The sequence below is a fragment of the Hipposideros armiger genome, unplaced genomic scaffold (genome assembly GCF_001890085.2).
Source record: "Hipposideros armiger isolate ML-2016 unplaced genomic scaffold, ASM189008v1 scaffold_159, whole genome shotgun sequence".
Taxonomy (NCBI): Eukaryota; Metazoa; Chordata; class Mammalia; order Chiroptera; family Hipposideridae; genus Hipposideros; species Hipposideros armiger.
In genome coordinates this window covers 1,338,172-1,363,762 of record NW_017731509.1, presented here as the reverse complement: position 1 = coordinate 1,363,762, position 25,591 = coordinate 1,338,172, and the positions used below count along the sequence as shown (strand labels likewise).

General features: G+C 45.3%; 1 protein-coding gene across 2 annotated transcripts in view; it reads left to right on the top strand.

Annotated features, from left to right (window-relative positions):
- Positions 1 to 205: 205 nt before the first annotated feature.
- NELL1 (neural EGFL like 1) overlaps positions 206 to 25,591 on the top strand; it is an 835,074-nt gene continuing 809,688 nt past the window's right edge. For both annotated transcript variants that reach the window (XM_019651350.1, XM_019651349.1), the window contains exons 1-2: positions 206 to 885; positions 9,304 to 9,432. In XM_019651350.1, coding sequence (XP_019506895.1) covers positions 831 to 885; positions 9,304 to 9,432 — 184 coding nt within the window. In that variant the 5' untranslated portion in view covers positions 206 to 830. The remainder of the gene's footprint in view (positions 886 to 9,303; positions 9,433 to 25,591) is intronic.

Genomic DNA, 25,591 nt, shown 5'->3' with positions numbered 1-25,591 from the left:
TTTCTGCACCCGCTGCCTCAGCGCCCTCTCCCTGCACCCACAAACGTGTACCCAGTCAGAAGGCCCACCGGAGAAAGCCCACAGAAGGTACAGGTGGTGAGCCAGGACTCAGCCATCATCCATCCTCCGCAGGTCCCTACCTACGCGCCACTGCCCACCCGGTTGCCTGAGCAAATCCCTACTAATTGTTTTCCGGGGAGGGGCTGGGCACGCTCTGTGGCGCCACCTCAGGGTTCCCACGCGAAAAAAAAAAAGACCACCCGCAAGGGCTCCGCGGTTCTTCGTCTGGGCCAGGATGAACTGTGGCAACTTCGGCAGCCCCCACCGCGGCGCTGAGACAGAGACGGCCACAGTGGCAAGGCCAGCTCGGCGGGGCTGGAGCCGGTGAAGCTGAGGGGGTGCCTTGCGTCTCCAGCTCCTCCCTTTTGGCCACCGGTCCCAGGACTCAAGCTTCGGTGCTCCGGCTAATAGTGGCTGCCGCGCCTCCAGCTCCGCGGGCGAAGGAGAGCCCGATCCCAGCGCGGAGCGCAACCTGCCGGAGTGGCCGAACCCCGCGCTCCGCCCCAGCTCCAAGGCGAGCACAGCCGCAGCGGGGGCCGGGGCCGGAGCCCCACGCCATCGCCGTCCGCGGTGGGGGGCGGGCTGGGGGCGGGGCGGCCGGGGCCGCCTTCCTGGGCGCGATCCCCCAGAGCAGCACCCGGCGCTGCCGAGCCACCTCCCCCGCCGCCCGCTAGCAAGTTTGGCGGCTCTGAGCCCGACGCGTCTCGAGATCCAGGCGCATTTGTTTCCTATCTTCCGCGCGCCCCGTTTGGCGGGGACCCTCGGGAGCAATGCCGATGGATGTGTTTTTAGTCGTGTGCTTCTGTGTGTGCACCGCCAGGACAGGTAAGCACCGCTGGGGCGGTCGGAGGGATCCAGGGAAAGAGGGGAGCCTGGCCGCTGTGCCCAGCTCCCGTACAGGCATCGGGAGACCTGGAGCCCAGCTCCGCGCTGGCCCAGGGGAGGGCGGTGCGGCGTGGATGGGTCCCTCGGATCTTTCTGCCCTGTTCCAAGTGAAAGGATGAGAAGTGGGACTCAGGCTGGACAATGCCCCCCAGCAGTGCCCCATTCCAGGGGGACGCGGCCTCGCGGACGCAGGAGTGAGGGGCGCGGCCGAGCGAGCGCACCCTCCTGCTGCTGGGAACAGGGCATCCGGGTCGAAACCCACCGCAGGGCGAGCGCACGAGCCCCACACCCCAGAACTTGAAAGGTGCGCTGGAAACCGCTCTCCCTGCGCCCGGCCGGGCCGGGAACGGGCAGCTGCGAGAGTCGTACCCGCAGAGGGAGCGCTTCCGGCTGGCGGGCACTGCGGGGGCCGGGAGGGCGCGGCGCAGCGCGGGCTCAGGGCTGCGGGCTAATCCCGGGATTCCGCTATCTTCTCTGGTCCCTTCCTGACTCTCCTTAGGGGAACTCCAGGAGTATTTTCTCCCGGTCGCCCCCATACCTCCAAGGGCTAGGCTAGCTAGAGAACAGTTATTCGGGAGAATGGTGGAGGCAATCTGGGGAGACGTTCTCCAGCTCCACACCAATTTTCCCTTGCTGTGATTGCAGACTGGCGGTTGTGTGTGTGTGTTGAGGAAGGATAATTAGATTAATTTTCTGAAGTCCCCACTTCGTTCTGCCTCCAGACACAGAGTTGTGAGGACTCTTTAAGTGTACCTCCTTCCTTCCACTCGCTCCCAGCCCCCATGTCCCCTGGGGTTCAGAGACCGGCTCTCAGCAGCCTTCTCCTAGGGGCTGGCAGTAGATGTGGGAAGGCGAAGGGTAGGGTGGGGTGGGGTGGAGTAGGAAATTGGCAAAAATAGGGCTCTCTGATGAAAGGTCGGGGGAGTGTGGCGAGTTTTTATTCTTACCCCAGCCAGCCTCGGTATGCGCTACCGACTTTGCATCCTAGAATCGGTGTGTCGTCAGTCTCTCTCCTTTCATTTCCCCCCCCTCTTTTACCTCTCTTATTTCCCTTCTCCCAGGGGCATACTTCCTTCTCAGGCTAGACAGCAAGTTTATCCGGAGAGGGCAAAAGTTCCCTTGGCTTGCGCCCCAGGCGCCCCCCTCTTTGGTAGAGAGCCCGCCTGAGGACACTAGAGTTGGGCGTCTAGGAATTTTCTGCTGGCCCTTTCCATTTTCCCAGGACTGAGCGGGCAGCAGGTTTCCTTTTGCTTAATGGAAGAGCGTCAGGTGTGGATTTCTTCAGGGACAAAAGGAATCTTTTCCCTGTCTCCATCCGCGGTTCCCACGCTTCAGAGACGCCAAGGCTCCATCCAGCCTAGAATAGTTGCCTCTTGAGTTAAGGCCCATCGGATGTGTTAGTTTTTTAAAACCAAGAACAAACTGGAAGAAACGCGCCCTGGAAGATTTGGACAAGCACGGCTAGTGCAGAGCGAGGACTCCCATCCCTGCGCGCGCGGAGAATCAGCTGCTGGTGGGCATCTTGCAGAGGAACCCAAGAGAGAAAAGTTAGGTGGGGGAAGGGGCGGCCCATGGGTCATTTCGCTTCCTCAAGTGCACATCACTACCTAACGCTGTTCTCATTACTCCTTTGAAAAGTCGGCAGTAAGGGTCTCCACCTAGGAATGGACAGTGTCTCCAGGGGCACTGCTTGTTCTTTAAGAACTTGGTCTTTCCCCTTCCCCATCTCAAGCCCCTTTCACTCTTGTAAAAATTCTGTTGTAGTGAAGATTTATCCATGTGTTTATTCATTAATTCGACAAACAGTTGAGTGTCTTGCTGGGGGGCTAGAATTACTTTTGCAAAGAAGACATTACTTGGTCCTTGACTTCCAGGAACTTAGCAGTTTAGCTGAGTATCTAGATAGAAGCTGGAAAGCTTTTTTTACAATTAAATTTATCGGGGTAACATTGGTTAATGACATTATGTAACTTTCAGGCATGCAATTCTATAGTGCATCATCTATATATCACATTGTGTGCTCACCGCCCAGAGTCAGTTCTCCTTCCATCACCATATATTTGACCCCCTTTACCCTCTTCATCCTCTCCCCACCCTGGAAAGCGTTTTCACCCTCCTACAGCTTGATGGGAGAGAGCAGGGAAAGAGGTGGGAGTGTCAGCAGTCTGTATTGAGGAAATACAGTTGAAGAATGGTAGGAATGAGTTCTGGGGAGAGGTGGTTGGTGGTCAGGAGGTGACAACTGAGAGTTGTCTTGAAGGTTTTATAGGGAGTTTTCAGGTGGACAAAGTGGGGAAAGCATCCCAGGCAGAGGGCACAGCTTGTACAAAGTCAGGGGACTAGGGAAGAGCCTGCCTCCTTGCTTGTGGCAGTCGCCTAGCGAGCCTGGATTTTCTATGCCACTTGACACTACCTGGATACCAGAGGCCACATATTTCTTCTTCAAAAATTATCGGAAGAATTAGAGAGAGGAGGGGGGTTATATCTTAATTCTTTCACTTACAATTTCTTGTAGTTTGAGGGGGTATGATGAACAGCTTTCTGGGGGAAGCCTCTTTGATTCTGCCCAGGAACCATAATTTGTGCATCACACATCTATCCTCTTAGGTATAGCAGAGGCTGGCTCATGATTAGTTTATCAGGATTCAAACAGTTGCTTGGAAAGTTTATTTGTCAAGTGGGACAATTGTTGCCTGGGCTGTTAAAAGTCCAAGATGAAATAAACATGTAGTACACTTAGGGAGCTGCTCAGATATCACTGCTTTTTAATGGAAATGCATAGATGATATCAGACACATTTTAATTAAAGCGGCACTGCAGTGCAGTAGCAGTTACACATAAAAAGATCTAATGATAGGTGTTGCAGGAAGCTGCTTAAATTGCCCATTGTTCAGAGAACTTGTTTTAGAGAGTAAAGTGGAGTCCAGATAGGAGATGCCGTTCTCCAATTCTTGTTATTTATGGGGGAAAAATAATTCTGGGATTTCCAGGTACTTCACTAGTAATGAAAATTTAGAAGGCTAAAATGATCGCGGTAATAACATGTCATGTCCATGACTTTTCTCCAATGGCTCGGAAGTGTGAATAATATAAAACTTAGTGATTACTCCCCCATGGCTTTCCAGTTTCTTTTGGTCACCAGGGCAGCGGGCAGAGGTATACCCAGGAGCCAAGTGAATGCCTTTGGCTGCCACCTGCTGGAAAGGAGAGATTTCCTTTTTGAAGGACATTGTATGCTACTCATTAACTATGAACTGGATAGAACTATGAACAGAGGCCCCAGCCTCCAGTGATCATGTGAAATATTGGTTGGCTGGAACAGGCCTAGAGAATATTCTTCAAGGATATTGCTTTTGGGGTATTAAGAACCTCTGTAGGAGCCAAGGGGCCCAAATCTGATCAAGTGGTTATGAAATCCTGCTGTTAAATGAGGTCTTTGAGCATCTCTCCAGTATCATATTCCTCTCAATGGACCAGGGGAAAACAGCTGTCATCATGGACCATGAGCCAGATTAGATTTGAAGTGAGCCAGACCCACGAGGATTTGCTTGGGAGCTTAGGCCTGTTGCCCTGAGTACTCTCTGAGCAGGACTGAGGAGCAGCCAGAAGTGGCAGCAGCAGCAGGTGTCCTGGGCGATTAAGTGGAGGTTCTGAAGTCCAGAGCCAGGCCTCAAGTGACTCTGCAGCCCTGACACGCTGCCTTCCAGGTTTTAAAAACTATTTCTTCCCCACAAGCCTTTTATCCTGCTTAATTCCAATTCCTAGCCTCAGCCATTTTTAGAGCAGTTACGGCCAAAGTAGAAAACTTTAATAGGGTTTCCTTGGAAAGGGCAGGAGCTCCATGCTTGGATAAGAAGCAGAAACGTTAAAATGAAAAAAAAAGTTATTTTTAATGGAACCAACACTCTCATGCTATGTAAGGTTCAGGAGAGGCCATGTAAATGCTATCTTATTAATAGACTTTCTGATTCCTTAGGCAGTGTGCAAAGCGCTATCTTTTACACATCCTGCTTTTTGGCAGGAGGCATTTTCATCCTGAAGGGGACCAATTAAAGGGAGAGAAGAAAACTGTATTTGGAAGCCCACTGATTTCTCTTGTTCTGTTTTTATGGGATGTTTTCATAATAAGAGCAACACAGTTATCTTAAAACCAGGGAAGCCCCTTCGTTAGTGGGTTGTAGGGGGAGAAGGGAGTACAGATTTAATACATAGATTTCACAAAGCAAATCCAGAGTGAGAGCCCGTCTAGGTCAGTTGGGCAAGTAGAGGGATTGGGAGGAAAGGGGCCATCTCTACCTTTTGTATGATCCCAGCAAAATTGAGGACCAGGGCGCTGGAATGGTCTGGAGAGCTGGTCTTATGAAAGACAGATGCAGCAATCCCCAGATGGGCGCCAGGTATGTGCTAGGAGTTTTCATGTAGTTATCACTGAAACCTCATGAGGCTTGGAGGCAGGTATTATCACGTCCATTTTCCAGATGAGGGAAATGAGGCTCAGAGAATTGAAGTGATTTTTCCAAATGGTGTTGAAAAATCAGTTAGTGGGATGAGATAAGAATGAAACTGGCGGGCCGGCAGAGTGGTGTATTGGTTAAGAGCTGGCTTGGGACGCCAGCTCTGAGCAGCAGGGCCCCAGTTCGGATCCCACGTTCGGGCCAGTGATGCTGCGCCCTCTGCAGCTAAGATGGTGAACAACAGCTCGACCTGGAGCTGGGCTGCTGTGAGTCGCCGATGGCGTAGGCTGCAGCCCCTGCTGCAGTGGGCTGCCATAAGCTACCATGTGTGGCTGGCAGCCAGCGTGAGCTGCCGGCAGCCAGCGTGAGCTGCCAAGAGCCGCCATGCGCGGCCGTCCAGAGGCCTTCTACCAATCTGCCTCACCTGGGAAGAGCGCAATGATAATACCAACATGGGTCAGTGAAGCAACGTCCTCCTCAACTAGACTGAAGAACAAAAGGACAGCAACTTGTCTGTTCCCCTTCCCCGATTCCCCAGCGCTGTTCCCATCCCCCAATTCCCCAATAAAATCTTAAAAAAAAAAAAAAGAATGAAACTGGCTTAGTTTAGTGTTGTTTCCACAACACTTCCTGGATTGAAGGTGCTATGTTCTCAATTGGAGATGGGATCCAGGAGCCCCACTGGGGGAGTGCTGTCAGATCTACAGAACCTGTTTGGGTGCCTTGTCCAGTTGCAGGGCTCCTGGTCTGGGAGATTCAGGCATCTTAAGGATGACCGTCATAGTGGGTCCTTAGTCCCTGCATTGGACAACTACAGCCACCATAATATTGCATAATAAGCCACCCCAAACTCAGTGGCTAAAGCAACATTTATTTTGGTATATGTGTTTGTAGGTTGGTTGGGTGTTGGCTTATCCAGGCCAGGTTTGGCTGGGCATGGATCCAAACTCAGGTAGGCTGTCTGCTCCACCTGTCTCAGTCTCTTTGGACCAGTGGATCAGCAGGGGGCATGCTCTTCTCTTCATGATGCAGAGGTGCAAAAAAAATTCACGCCTCTGCTTGTGTAATAACATCACTAACATCTCAATGACCCCAACAAGTTACATAGCCAGGCTCAAAGCCAAAGGATGGGGAGGTTTACTCTCACTCTAGTGGAAGGAACTGCAAAACCACACAGCAAAGTGTGTGGATATGGGAGGGGTAAATATCTGAAGCCAATAATTCAGTCAATCACAGGCCTTTTAGAAAGTTTCTTTGGCCCAAATACCATTCTGTCCTCTCGCGGTATCCCCAGATATGCATATATCTCTAAGGTCATTGAACCCAAAGCAATGATTGTGCATCCACTCATCAGTGAATTAACTGGGCCTGAGGCACTATGGCTACAGACACGTTCCCTTCCTCTTGTGTACAGCTAAGGGCGCCTTCCCCAGACCACTCTCCAAATTTCTGTCTAGGGAAAGACCAGTTTGGAGGTCCTCTGAGATCGTTCTTGATTTAATTGCTGCCATATAGGTGTAGAACACTATAGATCCAACTGAAATATTAGTTCCTTTCCTAACTATTTAAGGTGATCACAGAACTGTTGGGATCTGAGCTGACTTGGAGAAAAACGTCACCAGTCTCAACGAGAGGCTCATGTGCTGTGCCTCGTGTGGACATATGGCCATCTGGCTCAGTGCTTCTTTGCACAGAGTAGTACTCAGTCAGTCTTTGTGAACCAAGTCTGTGTGAGGGATGAGCAGTATCAGGCAGGTAGGATGAAACCTTAAGTGAGATCATAATGTAAATCAGATCATATCCCACTCCTCCCCTTAAACACACCCCTTAAATCCTCCGGTGAGATCCAGTTACAATTAGAACCATACCCAATCTCAGGGCTGTGACTCACAAGGCAGGGCCTACTCTTTGGCCTCATTTTCTACCACTTTTCCCCCTGGCCAACTCTGCTTGGCGACACTAGCCTTTTCTCTGTTCCTTGAATACTCCAAGTTTGTTCCTGGTTTTGCGCTTGCTGTTCTCTAAACCTGGAAAGTTTCTCCAGGTTTCGGCTCAGAAGTACGGTCCTTGACCATCCTTTCTAAAGCCCTCATGCAAATTGCTTTCTATTTCATTACTCTGTTTTATTTTCTGTGTAGCATTTATTGCCATCTCAAGTTCTCTTATTTGTGTGTTTTTCCCCTCTCCTCACTCCCCGCCCCAGGAATGCATGCTCAATATTGTCCAGTACCTAGCAGTGTGTGTGCTATATATAGTAAGCACTTGGTAATACCTGTTGAAAATGTACTGAATGCGTGAATGAATGAATGCAGAATGAATGGAAGGAGGTGTTGTCTTTGGATAAAGTAGTTTATAACTGCTGCATCTGCAAGGGGGAAACTTAAACCTTCAGTTCAGAGGACGAGGGGAAGCCTGACACAAACTGAGAAGGCAGTTATATGCACCGTGCCTTTAATTTAACCCTTGGTCTGCCTTGGCAATGACAGGTTTCAGCTCCAAAGAGCCTTGCCTAGCCAACCTTCTGTTGAAAGAAGCCTAGGTTGCTGCAGCAGTTTCCTCATAGGAGGAGTAAGGAGAGGGTAGGTTTCCTCCCTAAATCTGTGGGGTCAGGGGTGAGGTGAGAGGACAGATGAGATTGTAATAGCTCATGATGTCCTGATGAACATTCACTCAGCCTCTCTGGGACAAATTGGGAGCAAACTCTCCAAATCTTGCCTCCGCGACTGCATTACCATTAGACAAAAGTTGACATCTGTTGCTGATTAAAACATTCCCAACTGTGCAAGCAGAATTGCACTTTTGAAATGCTAAGTGTAGATAGACACAGCCTTTATGAATGGCTTAAACATAGTGTGAGCTCTAGTCTTATTAATGTATATAATTGGAAGTCACTTTGTAGCCATGTGTGTATCATTTGCAGAACTGCCCCCACCCCCAGGGGAGAGACAGCCTTAGAGATTTGCCTTTCTCAGACGAGGCGGCAGGGGACTAAGAGCCGTGTTTTCTGTGTTAAAGGTTCTCCAACAAGAGTAGTCAGGGTGGTTAACTTCCCATTAGGAACCCTTTGGAGGGGTATATCCGTCATATATCCGTCATTCCAGGGATTCTCTCTCTTTTTTTCCTTTTTTAATTTCATTTTTATTTAATTGTGGCGTGCACACTTAACATGAGACCTGCCCTGTCCCTCCGCCACCCTTCTCCAACGGGGTCAGGATCCGTCTCCATTGCTTTCCACTTTATCACAGGTGACTGGGCCTGGTTAATAGGGAGCGCGCTGTGGAGGTGTCTACTGGTGACGGTGATGTCAGATTTTGCTAATACACCAGTGTCTGAAGCAGGTAGTTCAGGGTCATAATCCTGCAGCTCCAGGCCCCACATCTGAAAAAGCTCAGAAACCCACAGTTTCTTGATAAACTCACCTGACAACAAAACCTGCCCTGAGCTGAACTCCTTTGGTGGCAAAACTTGACCTGAACTGATAGGAGGCTATTTATTTAGCCAATTAGAGGAAGACACCATACTTTTTGTTCCAGAAATATGTTATTTGATTGTGGGGTAGTGATTCAGACTTCGCTGAGGGTGTTACATGAAATGTACTATATAGGCCATATTATTTTTCTAACATATGATACACTTTGAATCTGAAATATATTAGACCCTGAGGATTTTGGATAAGGGATTATCAATCTGCAATGAATGGGGAGAGGGGGTGGGAAAAGGGACAAAGAAACTCTAATGCCAGTGGGGTCATGGAGCAGAGTTGCCCTCTTTTTCTGGAGAGTGTCTCCAGACACTTATCACTGGCTCCCTTGTTCCCTGCCAGTCCTGACCTCTTTAATTTCTGTTCCATATTGCTGCCAGCAGCCTGCATTTTAAGCCAAGACACCTCTTTGTTCCTTTTCAGCGCTGGGCTCTGGGATGGACCCTGACCTTCAGATCGATATTATCACCGAGCTTGACCTCGTGAACACTACCCTTGGCGTCACGCAGGTATCTGGACTGCATAATGCCAGCAAAGCATTTTTATTTCAAGGTAAAGGCTCTTCTTCTTTGCATGGGGCAGAGCTTGGGTCTGTCTGGGGAGCGTTCATCTGGCGTGTATTTGTTGGAAGATCATCTCTGCTATTACTTTTGTGTTACTGTCATAAGGAATGTTCAGAAATGCCAAAGGTGTTCAGATATTTGGGGCAGGGGGTGTTCTGACAGTGTGAGGGGGCCACTAGAGGACATGGTGGTTTGGCAGTGTAATATTTCCCTGGGGATTTTGGTGGGGAGCAAAAGTGGAATGAAGTTGCAAAGTCCTTGAAAGCCATTGGCCAGCTGTATTATTTTTATAGGCTATCTCTTTAACTATTATCTTTATCTTTACCTATACCTACACCTATTCCTGTATCTCTGTATCTCTCATCTGATGGGTACACCATGAGCACAGCAGATGTTTTATGGCTGTATTCTCTTAGGGGTGCAGTTTAGTTGGTTCTGCCCACTAGGCTTGAATACGCTTCATTCAATCATTAAACAGGCATTCATAAATTAAATTAAATCATTCAACAGGCATCATAAAGGCACTATAATAGGCTTCTGAAAAGCATGGGCTCCAGAGCCCAACGGCCTGGGATCGATTCCTACCCTGTCACTCACTGGCTTTGAGAGTTTGGGTTACTGCTTGGCCGACTCTGCCTGTGTCCTCATCTTAAATAACTGTACCCAGTTCATGGGGCTGTTGCAAGGATTAGAGGAGCTGGCTCAGTGAAGTGCTTAAAACAGTGCCTGGTACATAGGAAACCCTCAGTAAGTAATGGCTATTATTACAGAATTCCTCCTGCGAACCAGGCAACATGCTAAGAGTAGAGTAAATAATATAGGTACGGCCCCTGCTCTAAAATATAGTGAGGTCAAGTGATTACACAAGGAATTATTGAACTAATTGCTCTACTTACAATGAAGGGGATGTATCGGCTGTCAAGTAAGACTGGTATAGGGAGATCTGATTTAACTGGGGTGGTAGATGGTGGTAGTCATGGAAAGGCTACCCTGCAAATGAGCTGAGTCTGCAGAGATTTGAAAACTGAGTAGAAAGGCTGGTGTAGGAAGGGGTGGGGCTCAGAGCATTCTGGGCAGAGGAAAGAGTGTGTGAAAGTCTTCAGGCAGAAACCAACAGAAAAAGGAGCAGCATGGGAGAAAGGTGGTGTATGGCGGAGGGGTAGGCAGGGGCTAGGTTACGTTGGACCCTGTAGGTAGTAGTGATACTTAGCTGGTAGCTACGGGGTTGTGTAAACGGATGATTTATGACCAGTGTCCACTTTGATAGGCAGGAGGTGATGTATTTGTTGTTAGCTGCTGTAAATATTGCCTCTGCTTGTAGGCCAAGTTAGTGGTTTTGTATTTTAGTCTCAGAGCAGTGTGGGACTTTGTGGAGGTTGAAGCACCGGAGTGACCTGATTAGATGTGGTCATCAGGTAGCCTGGAGATTCCTCTATGAAAACGCCTGGCAGGGTTCTTTTGCTCTGCCTTTTATGAAGATAACAAAAGGATTGTTTTAGAATGACTGAAACAACATTGTTGGATGAGATTTACATATTTACTGTGCAGATAACTTAATCCTTGTTAATGATACACAGCAAATCTACAGATATGATATAATGATACATAACAAGACTACAGATATGTTAATTTCCACTTAATCTTACTAAGGACTTGGTGACTGTCGGGTCTGAAGGTGTCAATCAGGGACCGGCTCAGTGGTGAGATGCCCAGCTGAAAGACGGCACGAGGCAGACTGTGTGCCATAAACGCAGCAACAGCTCTTTATTAATCCGAAGCCAGGTTTTATACCCTCATAGAAACAACAGGTGCATGGTGCCAGCACACATGCACAGGAAGAAACTTACAAGCAATTAACAGAACAGGATAACAGGAAATGTACATCAGCAAGTAGCTTCCTCCACTCTGTCCTACCCAAGGGGGAGGGGCAGGCCGGTCTCCAAAGCCCGTAAACATTTCCTAACTGAAAGGCCCGAGCACCTGGGCCCCACACTTCACCCCTACAGGGTTTGGGGCCGCATCTTTTCTCTAAGGGCCATACCCTGGACCCAAAGACCACAGCAACAATATAGGGCACAGCACAAAACAAGAAGGGTGCTGGCCACCACAGCTGCAACGGTTACCACCCAGAGCCAGGTAGAGCTCAGGTGAGACCACCAGGAGGACAAGGGGTCCTCAGTCAGTGCATGGATGGCCTGGACTTGTGTGTCCATCTCCCTGAAGGCACTCTGCGCTTGCTCCAGGTGGTCAGGTATGTAGACGCAGCACTCTGTGTGCAAGAGAGCACACGTACCTCCCTGTGCTGCCGTTACAAGATCAAGGGCCAAGTACGATCTTCCGCATCTGGGAAGTTTCATCCATTAGCAAGGACATTGCTGTCCTAGTAGCATTCAGGTCCCAGGCTGTGCACTCAGCCAGGGCCTCCACCTGTAGCTCCACATCAGTAGTCCCAGACCTGGGGAGGAAAAGGGCCAGTGGGTAAAACAACCATGTTGCCCGTTTGTGGCAATGTCACCTATGGTACAATGCATCCTCGTTCTGTGGCCGCTGTGGGAACATGTCCAAAACTCTCCCTGCAATATATAGGCGACCCCATGTACACTGGCCTGGCCACTGGGCTGAGAGGTATGGCCACCCATAGGGGCCGCAAACCTATAAGGACCCAGCTGGGAGAATATCTGTGGGGTTTGTGCCCACATATCACCTTCCATCTCACCAAAACCTTGGGTGTTCCGCCCTCATTATGTTGCCACATAAACTCTTTCAGGGTCCTCCCCATAGTGCGGTTCAGGACAGCTCGCACCTGCTCTATACAGCAAGGGGCCTGTTCTAGCGTTTCCACGCGCTCCCCTGTCAACCATCCCCACCCATTGTTCACTGCATAGCCCAGCGAGGGTGGGGTGTTGTGGTCTCCGCGTTGCAGGAGAGTGTCCACTGCTTCCTGATGCGAGGTCCAGTCTCTGGTTCTCTGCCAGGAGCGCAGTCCAGTCCAGTTTGAGGCTGTAGCTGGTGTTATGCGCCATGGGAGTCCTTCAGCCGCCGATGTGGGGAGCTCAGTGCACAGCCAGCGCTGGGAGATGTTGTGCACCTGGGCAAGGACATGGTCCCAGGCCAGGATGCTGTTGCCTGTGCCTAGGCTGGACAATAGGACAGTAAAGAGACAGAGACAATTAGTGGCAAATCTCTGCCTTCTGGCAGCTTGCAAGCCACTTTCCAATTCTGGGAAAGGACGGTAGCTGCTAGGGACGGGGCTCCTGAATGGTGATACCACACCGTTTCCCCCAAAACTGTAGGGGAAGGCAATTCCACTTCCTGGACCTGCAGCAAAGGCTTTTCCTTTAGCAGCCCGTTGAAACGTTCTACCATACCTGCAGCCTGCGGGCGATAGGGGACGTGCAGCTGCCACTCTAGGTCCTGCTCCTTCACCCACTGCTGAGCTCGCTGTCCCGTAAAGTGGGTCCCTTGGTCACTCGAGATGGTGAGTGGCCGCCCACACGCAAAGCTCAGCTGCTCCTGGGCACATATGGTGTCCTGTTGTAAGGTGGTGGGAGTAGGCCATGCAAACCCCAAGCCGGTGGCGGTGTCAACTGCTGTAAACAGGTACCGCTTTCCCACAGCTTGGGGAAGCGGCCCTACATAGTCCACCTGCCACACCTGTCGTGGGCATAGCCCCGCTCAACCTTTCCAGGCTGGGTAGGCAATTGCCGCCAACGGGGGTGGCGGCTGGCGCACTGGGGATATGCTCGAACAGCCTCTATGGTGTCTGCCACTGTCAGAGGCATGCCCCAGTGCTGGGCCACTTGGCACATGGCTTGCGGGCCTACATGCCCTAGCTTCCAATGTAACCAAGGGTCCCTAGTGGCACCCTTCATCACTGAAGGAGAGAGAGTACGGGCAGGGTGGACCTGTGCCAGCGTGTCTGCTGCATCGTTTCCAGGGGAGAGGGACAGCTTATGGCCCGACATGTGGTAAATGGTAGCTGCCTGGCTTTTACCCCGTGTCCACAGATCCACCCAGAGGGCGCGTCCCCACAGGGGTCACTGTCCTATCATCCACCACTGGGTGGCCCAAAGGGGCAGCCACAGGGTGAGACCCCGGAACACTGCCCAGCTGTCAGTGCAGACATGCATGTCTCCTGTCTCGTGCATGAGCACCAGCCAGACAGCCCTGAGCTCTGCCCATTGACTACTCTGGCCTGGGCCGGTGTCATACCAGAATTCCCCTGATTCTGGCTGTAACCCCACCGCAGTCCATGTGGGGGGCTGGCCCTGAAAGGAGCTATCCATGTACCATGCCCCGCCAGGGACAGGTGGCTCTCCTTCCCTGTACGGGCTGGCCACCTCTACAGGGTGTCCTGGAAGTGCCTCTTCCTTGTCCGCCCAGAAGGCCACTGGGCCCAGCAGCTCATGGAGCTGTTGGGATAGCGGACTGGAGCTAAACATGGCCACGTTTAGCTCCATATATGCTCCCCACTTGGTCAGTGTTGGGAGTTTGGGCCACCCCTGTCCTGGGCGCCCTGAGCCATGACCACAGCCACCCCTCAACCGGGTATGTGGACTGCACCAGAGTTGCTATGGAAGCCTGGCTTGTCTGTAAGCTTCGTGTGGGCAGAAGTTGTGCCTGTCTCTATACCCCTAGGTATTAAGGGCCAAGTATTGTGCATGGCACATAGTAGGTGATAAACATTTTTTAAAAAAGATTTTATCGGGGAATTGGGGAAGGGAAACAGTGTTGGGGAATTGGGGAAGGGGAACAGCCACGTTGTTGTCCTTCAGTCTTAGTTGTGGAGGGTGCAGCTAGCTCAGCTCCAAGTCCAGTCACCATCCGGCCGCCCTTTGGCAGCTCGTGGCTGCTCAGCTCAAGGTGCCGTGTTCAATCTTAGTTGAGGGGGTGCGTAGCCCACCATCCCATGCAGGAGTCAGACTGGAAGCCTTGTTGTTAGGAGCATGTGCTCTCACCAGCTGAGCCATCCTGCCACCTGTTGGCAGCTCAGTGGCAGCTCAGTTTAGGCGCAGCTCACTGGCCCATGTGGGAATCAAACCGGCAACCCTGTTGCTCAGAGCTTGCGCTCTTAACCAACTGGGCAATCCGGCTGGCCCATAAATAAACATTTTAAGTTGAATTAAAAATTTCTCTGTCTATTGTGCTCTCTAAAAGGATTTTGCCTGCTTTATTCACTATTTATTTACTCATTTTATTCCACAAGTATGGGCTTCCTGGGCTAGAACTCCACACTGTCATTTGTGTGTTCTCTGCATTGGCAACTGGGATACCTACCCAGGCTCTAACAACAGGGAGGGATTCTCAGCTTCTTTTGTGGAAAGAGTAACTTCATTATGGGAATTTGAGGAGGGCTTTCCCTTCTAATGACCCTTAGGGTTACACTGTGCCTACTTGGATAATCCAGGATAATCTCTCCAGTTTGAGATCTGTACTTTAATCACATTGGCAGAATCCCTTTTGCCAGATGAGGTGGCATATTCAGAGGTTGTGGCAGTGAGGACATGGACATCTTTGGGGAGCCATTATTCTACAAAGGCTGACCGCTGGTCTTCAAAGGTTCATGTCTGTCCCACGGGCAAAACACATTCACCTCATCCCAGTATCTCCGAAAGTCTGAATGCATTATAACAGCAAGGAGAAACCAGGCTGCACCTTCAACACTTTGTTTGGAAATCTCCTCAGCTGCATGTCCAAGTTCATCTTTTACAGATTTTGCTGCCCAAGTGGTTACGGATGCAATTTAGCTAAGCTTTCTGCTACTATGTAACAAGGATTCAGGCCCTTTCTGGTTTCCAATAACGTGTTCCTCATTTCCTTGTTAGCCCTCACCAGCAGACTTTTTAACGTCCATATTTCTAACAACCTGTTCATAATCATTTAAGTGTTCTCTAAGATAACATAGGGTTTTTTTGTTTTGTTTTACCATGCTTTTTACTTAATGCTGAGTCCTCATTTATCACCCATATTTCTAACTGTGTATTCAAGGCAATCTAGGCTTTTTATATCATGGTCTTCAGAACACTTTTAGCCTCTGTTTAGTACACCACAAAGTCACTTATACAATTTTAGGTATTTGTTATGGTTATGTGGTACTTCCAGGTACCACAATCTGTGTTAGTTTTTTACTGTTGCTATAACAAATTACCACAAATTTATGGCTTCAAACAAAACAAATTTATTATCTTACAGTTATGGAGGTCCAAAATGGGCTTTAGGGGGATAAAATCAGGTGTTCGCTGAGCTGTGTCCACTCTGGAACCTTTAAAGGATAACAGTTTATTGCCTTTTCCAGCTTCCACAGGCTGCCCTACTCCTTGGCTCCTGGCTATGGCTCTCCAGTCTCTGCATCAGTGATCACATATCCTTCATTCTCCCGCTTCTGTGGTCAGAGTGTCTTCTCTGAAAATGACTCTTCTGCCTCCTTTTCTTCCCCTATAAGGACCCTTGTAATTATATTGTGCCCACACAGATAATCCAGAACAATCTTATCTCAACATCCAGAATTTAATTATATTTGCAAAGTAATTTTTTTTGCTCTGTAAGGTAACATATTTACAGCTTCCTTTGATTAAGATGTGGACTTCTTTTCGGGGGTGAGGGGTTGCATAACTGTGTTTACTAGAGGATGGCTACCCACTGTTTGGCAGAACTATGAGCAATATGATATTCCAGTGTATTCCAAATAAGTCCTTTGAAGTACTGCACTGTCCAATAGAAATATAATGTGAGCTGTACCTGTAATTTTAATTTTTATAGTAACCCTGTTAAATAAGTAAAAAGAAACAAGTGAAATTAATTCTAATTATACTTTTTATTTAACCCAATATATTAAAAATATTATCATTTCAACATATGGTCACAGAAATTATTAATAGATGTTTTACCATTTTTTAGACTGTCTTCACCATCTAGTTTATATTTTATACTTAGAATATAGCTTAATTTGGAAGCAACATTTTCATCTGAAATAATTGATCTGTATTTAGATTTCATAAAATTTAAAGTTGAAAAAGTAGATTTGCCAAGTTATTACACATACACTTAATTATCAGATTTTAAAAATTAAACAGCGTTATTGAATATAATTGACTTATAATAAACTACGCATATTCAAAGTGTACAATTTGATAATTTTGACCTATGAACACACCAGGAAACAGTCACCACAATCAAGATGATGAACACACTTGTCACCCCCAAAGCTTCCTCTTTTCCCCTTTTATAATCTCTTCTTCCTGCACCTCTCAATCCTCATCCACAGGCAACTACTGACCTGCTTTCTGTCACTAGAGAGTAGTTTATATTTTCTAGAATATTATATAAATAGAATCATACAATATGTCCTTTTTTGGGGGGCCTGGATACTTTTACTGATCATAGCTATTTTGAGATTTAATACATGTTGTAGCATATAAAGTGCTTTTCTTATAGGCAGTATAGAGTTGGATTTTACATTCCCCCCCCTTTTTTTTTTAAGATTTTTATTGGGGAATTGGGGGGATGGGAACAGTGCTGGGGAATTGGGGAAAGGGGAACAGACAAGTTGCTGTCGTTTTGTTCTTCAATCTAGTTGTGGAGGATGTTGCTTCACTGGCCCAAGTTGGCACCATCATTGCGCTCTTCCCGGGTGAGGCAGATCAGTCGCCGGCTTCTGGACGGCTGCTCACTGCGGCTGCTGGCCGCTCACGCTGGCTGCTGGCCACACATGGTAGCCCATGGCAATGCACTGCCACAGGGACTGCAGCCCACGCCGTCGCCGGCGACTCATGGCAGCCCAGCTCCAGGTTGAGCTGTTGTTCAGCATCTTAGCTGTAGAGGGCAGTGTCACTGGCCCTCATATGTGGGATCCGAACTGGGGCCCTCTGGCATCCCAAGCGAGTTCTTAACCATCGCGCCACTCGGCCGGCCCCCCCCCCTTTTTATAAAGATTTTATTGAGGAATTGGGGAAGGGGAACAGCCAAGTTGTTGTCCTTCAATCTTAGTTGTGGAGGGCGCTGCTAGCTCAGCTCCAAGTCCAGTCGCCATCGGCTGCCCATTGGCAGCTCGTAGCCACTCAGCTCGAGGTGCTGTGTTCAATCTTAGTTGGGGCGGGGGGAGGGCACACAGCCTACCATCTCACACAGGAGTCCAACCAGAAACCTTGTTTTGTTAGGAGCATGTGCTCTCACCAGCTGAGCCATCCTGCCACCTGTTGGCAGCTCAGCGGCAGCTCAGTTTGGGCTCAGCATCACTGGCCCATGTGGGAATCAAACCGGCCACCCTGTTGCTCACAGCTCCTGCTCTTAACCAGTTGAGCCACTCAGCTGGCCCCATTTCTCCTTTGTTTTTAACCAATAAGAAAATCTCTGTATTTTCATCAAGATATTTAGATCATTTATATTTAATGTGATTATTGACATGGTTATATTTAAATATATCTTTTTACTATTTGTTTTCTACCTGTTCCATCTATGCTCCATTCTTTTTTGCTTTCTGGCTTCTTTTGGATTCATCGAAGTTTTTTTTTTATGATTCCATTTAATCTCCTTTGTTGCCTTATTAGATGTAACTTTTTGTTTCATATTTTAGTGGTTGCTTTAGGGCTTATAGTGTACATCTTTATGTTATCACTATCTACCTTCAAGTGATAGTAAACAACTATAATATACAACTTATGTATACTATAGAACATTTCAATAGTTTACTTCTCTTCTCCTGAGCATTGTTCTGTTGTTGTCAAATATTTTATTTTTTATTTTTACTCATATTATGAATTCCATACTATGTTGTTATTTTAATTTAATAAGTCTGTTACCTTTTGCACAAATATAGATAATAAGAAAATTGATCACATATTTACCCATGTAGTTACCATTTTCTGTGTTCTTCAGTCCCTTACGTGGATTCATATTTTCATCTGGTATCATTTTCATCCTGCCTGAAGGAGTTTCTTTAACATTTCTTAGAGTGCAGGTCTGCTGGTGATGAATTCTTTCAGATTGTGTATGTCTAAAAAAGTCTTTATTTTGTTTTCCTTTTTGGAAGATATTTTTGCTTGGTATAGAATACTGAGTTGACAGTTATTTTTTCTTTCAGTACTTTAAAGATGTTGATCCACTGCCTTCTCGCTTACATTGTTTCTGAAGAGAAATTTGTTGTAATCTTATCTTTGTTCCTCTGTGAATAATGTAATCCTCCCCACCCCACCCCAGGTTAAGTTTCTCTTTATTACTGACTTTGAGCAATTTGATTATGATGTACCTTGGTGTGGTTTTCTTCATGTTTCTTGTATGTGGGGTCTGTTGAACTTCATCAAATTTGAAAAAAAAATTAGCCATTATATCTTCACATATTTTTCCTTTCCCCATCTTCCTGTTTTAGGAACTCCAATTGCATCTATCTTAGGCTGCTTACAGTTGTTCCACAGCTCAATGATACTCTGTTCATTTAAAAAATTATATTCCCTTTTCTCTCTGTGTATCATTTTTTATAGTTTCTATTGCCATGTCTTCAAGGTCACTGACATTTTCTTCTGTATTGTCTGTTGTTGGTATCACTCAGTGATTTTTTTAAATCTCATATATGGTAGTTTAATCTTTGTAAGTTCAGTTTTGACTCTTTAAAAAAATCTTCTTGTCTCCATCTAACTCTTTGAATAAATGGAATATAGTCACAATAACAGTTTTAGTGCCCTTGACAGCTAACTCCAATATTTGTATCAGTGCTGGGTCGATTCTGATTGACTAGTTTTCTTCGCACACTGCTTTTTTTGCATACCTGATAATTTTCGATTGAATGCCAGCCTTTGTGACATTTACCTCGTTTGATGCTGAATGTTTTTGTATTCCTTATAAATATTCTTGAGTTTTGTCCTAGGACACAGCTGAATTACTGGGAAGCAGTTTGATCTTTGTGGATCCTTCTTTTAAGATGTTAGATGGCCCAGAGCAGTGCTTGTGTCAATAGCTAGAGTAGAACTAATTATTTCCTATCCTTCTGTGTACTCCACCCAATTCTTCATGAATCATGCGATTTTCTAATTCAACTGGTGGGAATGGATACTATTCTCAGTCCTGTATGTATACTGTGCAGTGTTACCTTGTGTGTGGTGGTTCTTTGTATTTGATACTTCTCTCACATGCATGCACTAATCAGTACTGCACTGAGTACTGATCTTGACCGAGGTACATATTTTTTCTCTGTGCTGTTATTTCCTTTCATGTGCATTTTTCTGTGAAATCTAGTTGCCTTGTCTCCCCAGACTCTCAGCTTCCTCACCTCAACTCAGGGAGACTGCTGGGCTCGGCCTCAGTTTCTCCTCCCTATGCCACAGCCTGGGAACTCTTCAGAGCTGTAAGATTGGGTAATTGTAGGGCTCATCTCTCTCTTTTTTTTTTATCTCTCAGGGATCACTGCCCTTCATGGACTGATAGCCAATGTCTTGAAAACTGCTGTTTCATTGAATATTCATTTTAAATTTAAATTCAAATTAAGTAAAATTAAAAATTTATTTCCTCAGCCACACTAGTCATATTTCAAGTGCTCCATTGACATATGTGGCTAGAGGTTACCATATTGGACAGTAAAGGTCTAGAGAGGCTCAGAGATTTTACTGTTCCACCACAGCTCAGTTAATATGGGAAGGCTACAAAAATTATGTTAATGCATGATAGCTACTAGCAAGCTACTTAAATTTTTTACTTCAGAGTACTTCCATTTACTCATTGATAAAATGGGGTAATAACAGTACTTACTATGTATAGTTATAGTAAGGATGAAACAAATTAATACATATAAAGTGCTACAACTTTGGTTGGTACATGGTGAAGTCTTGTTAAATGTGAGCCCATACATTTTTAAGTAATAGGGTATAACTTTTGCTTTCTTTTCCTATGTGTATCATCTGTGTTGTGTATTATTAATGTCTGACTTTAACCTGCAGAGATGGTTTGGAATAGTGGGAAAACCAGAGGATTAGGGAGGGAGGTAGAAGATTAGGGTTCATCACCTTATGTGTATTGATTTATATCATCCTCATTACAACCATATAAGGTAAGTACTATTATTGCCCCATTTTATCAATGGGTAAATGAAAATATCTGGAGGGAGCACTTAGGGTTGCCAGTGCCTATGTCTCAATGTCTTCAAGCATCAGTTTCCTCATCTGAAAATGGGAAGAATACACAGACTGATATACGAATTGAATGGCATGCCTGAGAAAGCACTTTGAAAATATAAAGTGTAAAAAACAAATTCATTATTGTTTTCTCCATTTATTTTTATTCTCATATTTCACCATTCTAAGTCCAGCTCTGGCTGATGTATATTAAGAGAATGAAAACCTTCATTTTGATTCTAGCCTATTAATAATATTGATCAATTTAAGTAGAAAGCTCACTTAACTGGAAACACTCCTATTTCCAGCTCAAAAGCCTGATGGAATTTATTTCGGGGCTAACCAGCTTTTTAAGGTTGTCTTTTGTCATTGCTATCCTTGTATAGTGCAGAAAATTAAACAAGTAAGATTTTTATTTTCATCTCGCCTGAAACAAATTATGTTTTTTTTAGGGATTGGGGGTGGGGGCAGGGAGAACGAATGGCTATGTGTAAGACTGGTATCCATCTTTTCTAAGCTAAGAGACATCCTGAACACCAGCATTCAAGTTTAAAAGATCATTTTTGATTACCTCTGCTTTGCATTGAATGGGACTCAGAGAAGATCTGAGGGTTTGGAACTCTACTTCTTCCTGACTGACAGTGCCTTAGTGTTAAGTAGTTGGGAGGATGTGTCTGTCCATTGGTGTTTCATTTATGGAAATGAATTAGAATATGCATGAGTGAAAATTCTTTAGTGTATTGCTTTTTTTTTTCTCTGCCAGGAAAGTGCTACCTTTCAGGAGTTCTATTTTAGGAATTTCTAAAGAAAAAAAATAGTATCTTTCAAGTAACTTGTTTTATGTGACAAGATAGAACAAAGGCTAATGTAGGCTATTTCCAGGAGATTGAGACTTTTAGCACCTATTTGCATTCTAGAATTTTATGCTAGATGTTGTGGAAGACACAGGTAAATAAGGCAGAGACCTTGACCTTAATGAGGTTGCAGTCTAGAAGGGCAGACACTGCACGCCCTCAGACGCTAATGTAGAGGAGAAGAGAACTGGAGTGCAGTGTGATATGGGTCAAGTCCAGACTATGTTGGAGAGAGAAATTTCTTCTCACTGGGTGACCTGGGGAAAGCACCTTGGGGGAGGAGGCACCTGAACCAGACCTTGAAAGATGCACAGGAATTAACTTTGTGGTTTCTATTTCATAGGAGCACTGTCCATGTGTAATCCTTTCACATAACGGTGCTTGAAGCTTGAGCTATAGCTCTTACTGCTTAGAAAATTTAAGTAAGTTGCAGCTACCCAAAGGGTTTGTTTAATGCTGATCTTCCAGATTTCCTGCCACCCACTACTGCCCAAGTCTGAATTGTTTTTTCTGTTGATTGGATGTGCCTAGTTGCTAATTACCTCTGGGAACATTTATGAGTCAACCTTACTTTGAGTGGAGTGATTTAGTGTAACTTTGCATTTAATCAATTAGTGGAGTGATTCAATTCCCATACCAGCATCTCCCAAATACAGGTATTTTTGCTCTTGCCAAAAAATAAAACTCAAACAAACTGTTGGAGAGGAGTGGGTTTTCAAGTCCGTCTCGGGGGCAAATTAACCCCTGCACTGGCATATTCTGGAAAGTCATTAAATGGTTATGCGACTAAGTGTATATCATAGAGCAAATAAACTCTGTATTTATTTCCCATTTCTGAACACTTCTAGCACCTGCACTAAATCTATTTTTCTCAGTCATTCTCCTTTTCCCATCAAATAGTACATTAAGGAAAGCAGAGATGGAGAGACACAGCATAAAATGTAAAAAGATAAAATTCTCATAGAAACTATTAGGTATATGAGGCAATTCCATACTAACAAATTAATCTTGGGCAAATTACTTTACCTCTTGGAATTTGTTTCCTTTTTGGACATTGGGTAATAATGGTAATGTCTGTGATACAAGATATTTTTAAGAGGTAAATCAGATAATATAAATTTATTGTAAGTGATAGAAATTTAAATGTAATCACTATTGTTATTAAGAGTATTCAGGAAGCAGATATTTTTTTCATTAAAGAAATATTTAGTGGGCACCTACTATGTGCTAGACACTCTTTTAAGCACAGGAATAAATGAGCAAATCTGACAAAGTCTGGCTCTGGAAACAGACAACAAGCAAATAAATAATTGAATATAAACTAAGTTCAGATAACTTTAAAGAATCCATGTATTTAGATTCAGGAAAATATTTCTCTTGTTTTCTCTCAAGGAATATGTATTTGCGGTTACCTGCTTTACTTAATTTCTAATGAGAATGAGTAACTTTTTATCTGAACTGGATTTTTTTTGAAAAAGGATTATCTCAACTCCTAAAATTAATTTGCCTCTTAACTGTTCCACGAACTCTCCTGTGTATGTACTATATTCATATCCATTATACACGTGAGGAAATTTGAGACCCAGAGAGTTTCGGTAACTCCCACTATCTGTAGTGACAGGCATAGGATTTGAACTCAGGGGTCTATACCTGCAGAGCCTGACTTGGCCCCACCACACCTCCTGGTTGCTTTTCCCTAATTTGGGAGAGTGGGGATGACTAAATAAGTGCAATGTGATTAAGATGTGTCTTCTCTTAAAAGAAACCAAAGGACACCTGCCAAAATATTTTTTTGGCAGGTATTTTAAATCAACCAGGACAGATGGTTGTCTTGTCAGTTGGTGAATCCCTTTTAATAGAATTTTCTGAGTCTTTCACTTGGAGAGGCCTGTTAAATACCTGCGGATAAACACCTGGCAATCTCTTTAGCTGCCTAAAGGAAACATGCCAGCAAATCAGAATTAATACATGGGACTACACTTCAATGTGTATCAATTTGAAATGTGGTCTCTGTGGCCATTTGACCAAGATTTTCTTGAGAGAGCATTGTGGGAGAATTAGATGTGCATTGACTGCATTGCTCTTTGATGAATGCTGTGGTTCTTAATTGGGATTCATTTTAACATATTGGGACTAAATTCTTTTCTGTGGGAACACATCTCCAAAATTGGAATGCAAATCAGTGGAAAAATATGATTTTATATGCAAATATTTTATTTAAATACAACTTTGCATGGATGCAGCCAATGCATGAAGTGGAGCCAAGACGCACAGATAAGCTAGGCTGGCTCAATACTCGTGCTTACAGTCTGTAAAAAATAAGGCACAGAAACCGCCTGGCAGCATGGGATTGCAGAGTAGGCATGGGACCACGTGCCCAGGGACCCAGATTGGCTCTTCCCTTGTTGACTTCTGGGTATGTTACTTAACTTCTCTGGGCCTTAGGTCTTTAAAGTCAGAATTTTCTTAGCTTGACAAGGAATTATTTTGCAAAACAAAAGAAAAATATGGACAAGCCCAAAAGATGATACAAGGAACAATGCTATAGCTTTCCCCCCTGCAGAGTCAACAAATGTTAACATTTTGTTATTTTTGCTTAGAGCCTTAAAAAAAAATTACAGAGTAAATTGAAGTCCCTGTGTTCACTCCTTTTCTTTCCTCTCTCAACCTCCCTAAAGGCTATAACTAACATGGTGGATGAGTATTCAGTTCATGTGAACGAGTGTGTGTGTGTGTGTGTGTGTGTGTGTGTGTGTGTGTCACACTTACATGTTACTACATTCATATATTTATGTGTCCATATACAAGACACATGAGAGAGAAGGCGTATGTACAGTGGTTACATGTGCAGCCCTTGGAGCCAGACTGCCTAGATTCCAGTCCCAGCTCTGACTCTTACTAGTTGTGTAACCCTGGGCAAGTTATTCAACTTCTCTTTGCCTCATTTTCCCCATGTGTGGTATGGGGATAATAAAGCATCTATCTCATAGAATCGTTCATACCGTAAACATTCAGTACATGTTAGCTGTTGCCTTGAATGGTTTAAAAAATTACATAAATGACATCATATAGTATGGATCTTTTCTGAAATGTATCATTTCACTCACCATTATTCTTTTGAGGATATAGAAATCTAGTTCATTGGTATGAACTGCAATACTGTATTCATCCATTTGCCTATTGACAGATACTTGGCTTGTTGGTTCAGATTTCTGACAAACAATACTTTAATGTACATCTTTATGCATGCCTCCTTGCCCATGGTTCTTAAATTATTAAAATACGTATCTCGCCATAGAGGGGATTCTTTAAGGGGAATCCCTAATTGTCCAACCCCAATCTTGGTTACCTGCAATGATGGAGATAACACTATATCACGAGGCAGCTCATATTTTTTTTGAGCTACCCTGTTAGAAATATAGTTCATCCTTGAACATTGTGGGGATTGTGGTGCTGACCCCCCTGCACCGTAAAAAATCCCCACGTAACTTTTGAGTCCCCCACAATTTAAGCTGTTGACCAGAAGTCATATTGGTAACATAATCAGTCAATTAGTACAAACGATGTACTTCATTTGTTATGTGTATTACACACTGTATTCTTACAATAAAGTAAGCTAGAGAAAATAAAATGTTATTAAGAAAATCACAAGAAAGAGAAATTACATTTACAGTATTTATTGAAAAAAAATCTGCATATAAGTGAACCCGTGCAGTTCAAATCCATGTTTTTCAAGGGTCAACTGAAATTTAAAGGAAGACAAATTTTGGTATGATACAATGCTTTTCTATTGGTCCCACCTAAATTACTCCAGTCACATTCGCCTTTTTGGTTCCTGGAATACTCCAAGATTTTTGCTGACTCACGCCATCATTTCTGCTTGTCTTTTGCCCAGAAGACCTCCTAGTCCCTGCACTTTCTATATCTGACTCTTACTCTTCAATGTCACTTCCTCAAGGAGGCCTTCTCTTACCATCTTACCTTTGAGGGTCCTCTGTTTTGTTACCAATCATCACTTCCTGATGTTCAGTCCTTTAGAGTTCTTGTCATAATTGATATTATATATTTCTTCCTGTTTCCTTTAATTTTTGTCCCCTAGTAGGTCATAGGTCACTTCACGCCTTCAATTGTTTATTTTCCATCCTAAGTCAATACCCAGGACGATACCTGGCACTAATAGTTGGCACTCAAGAAA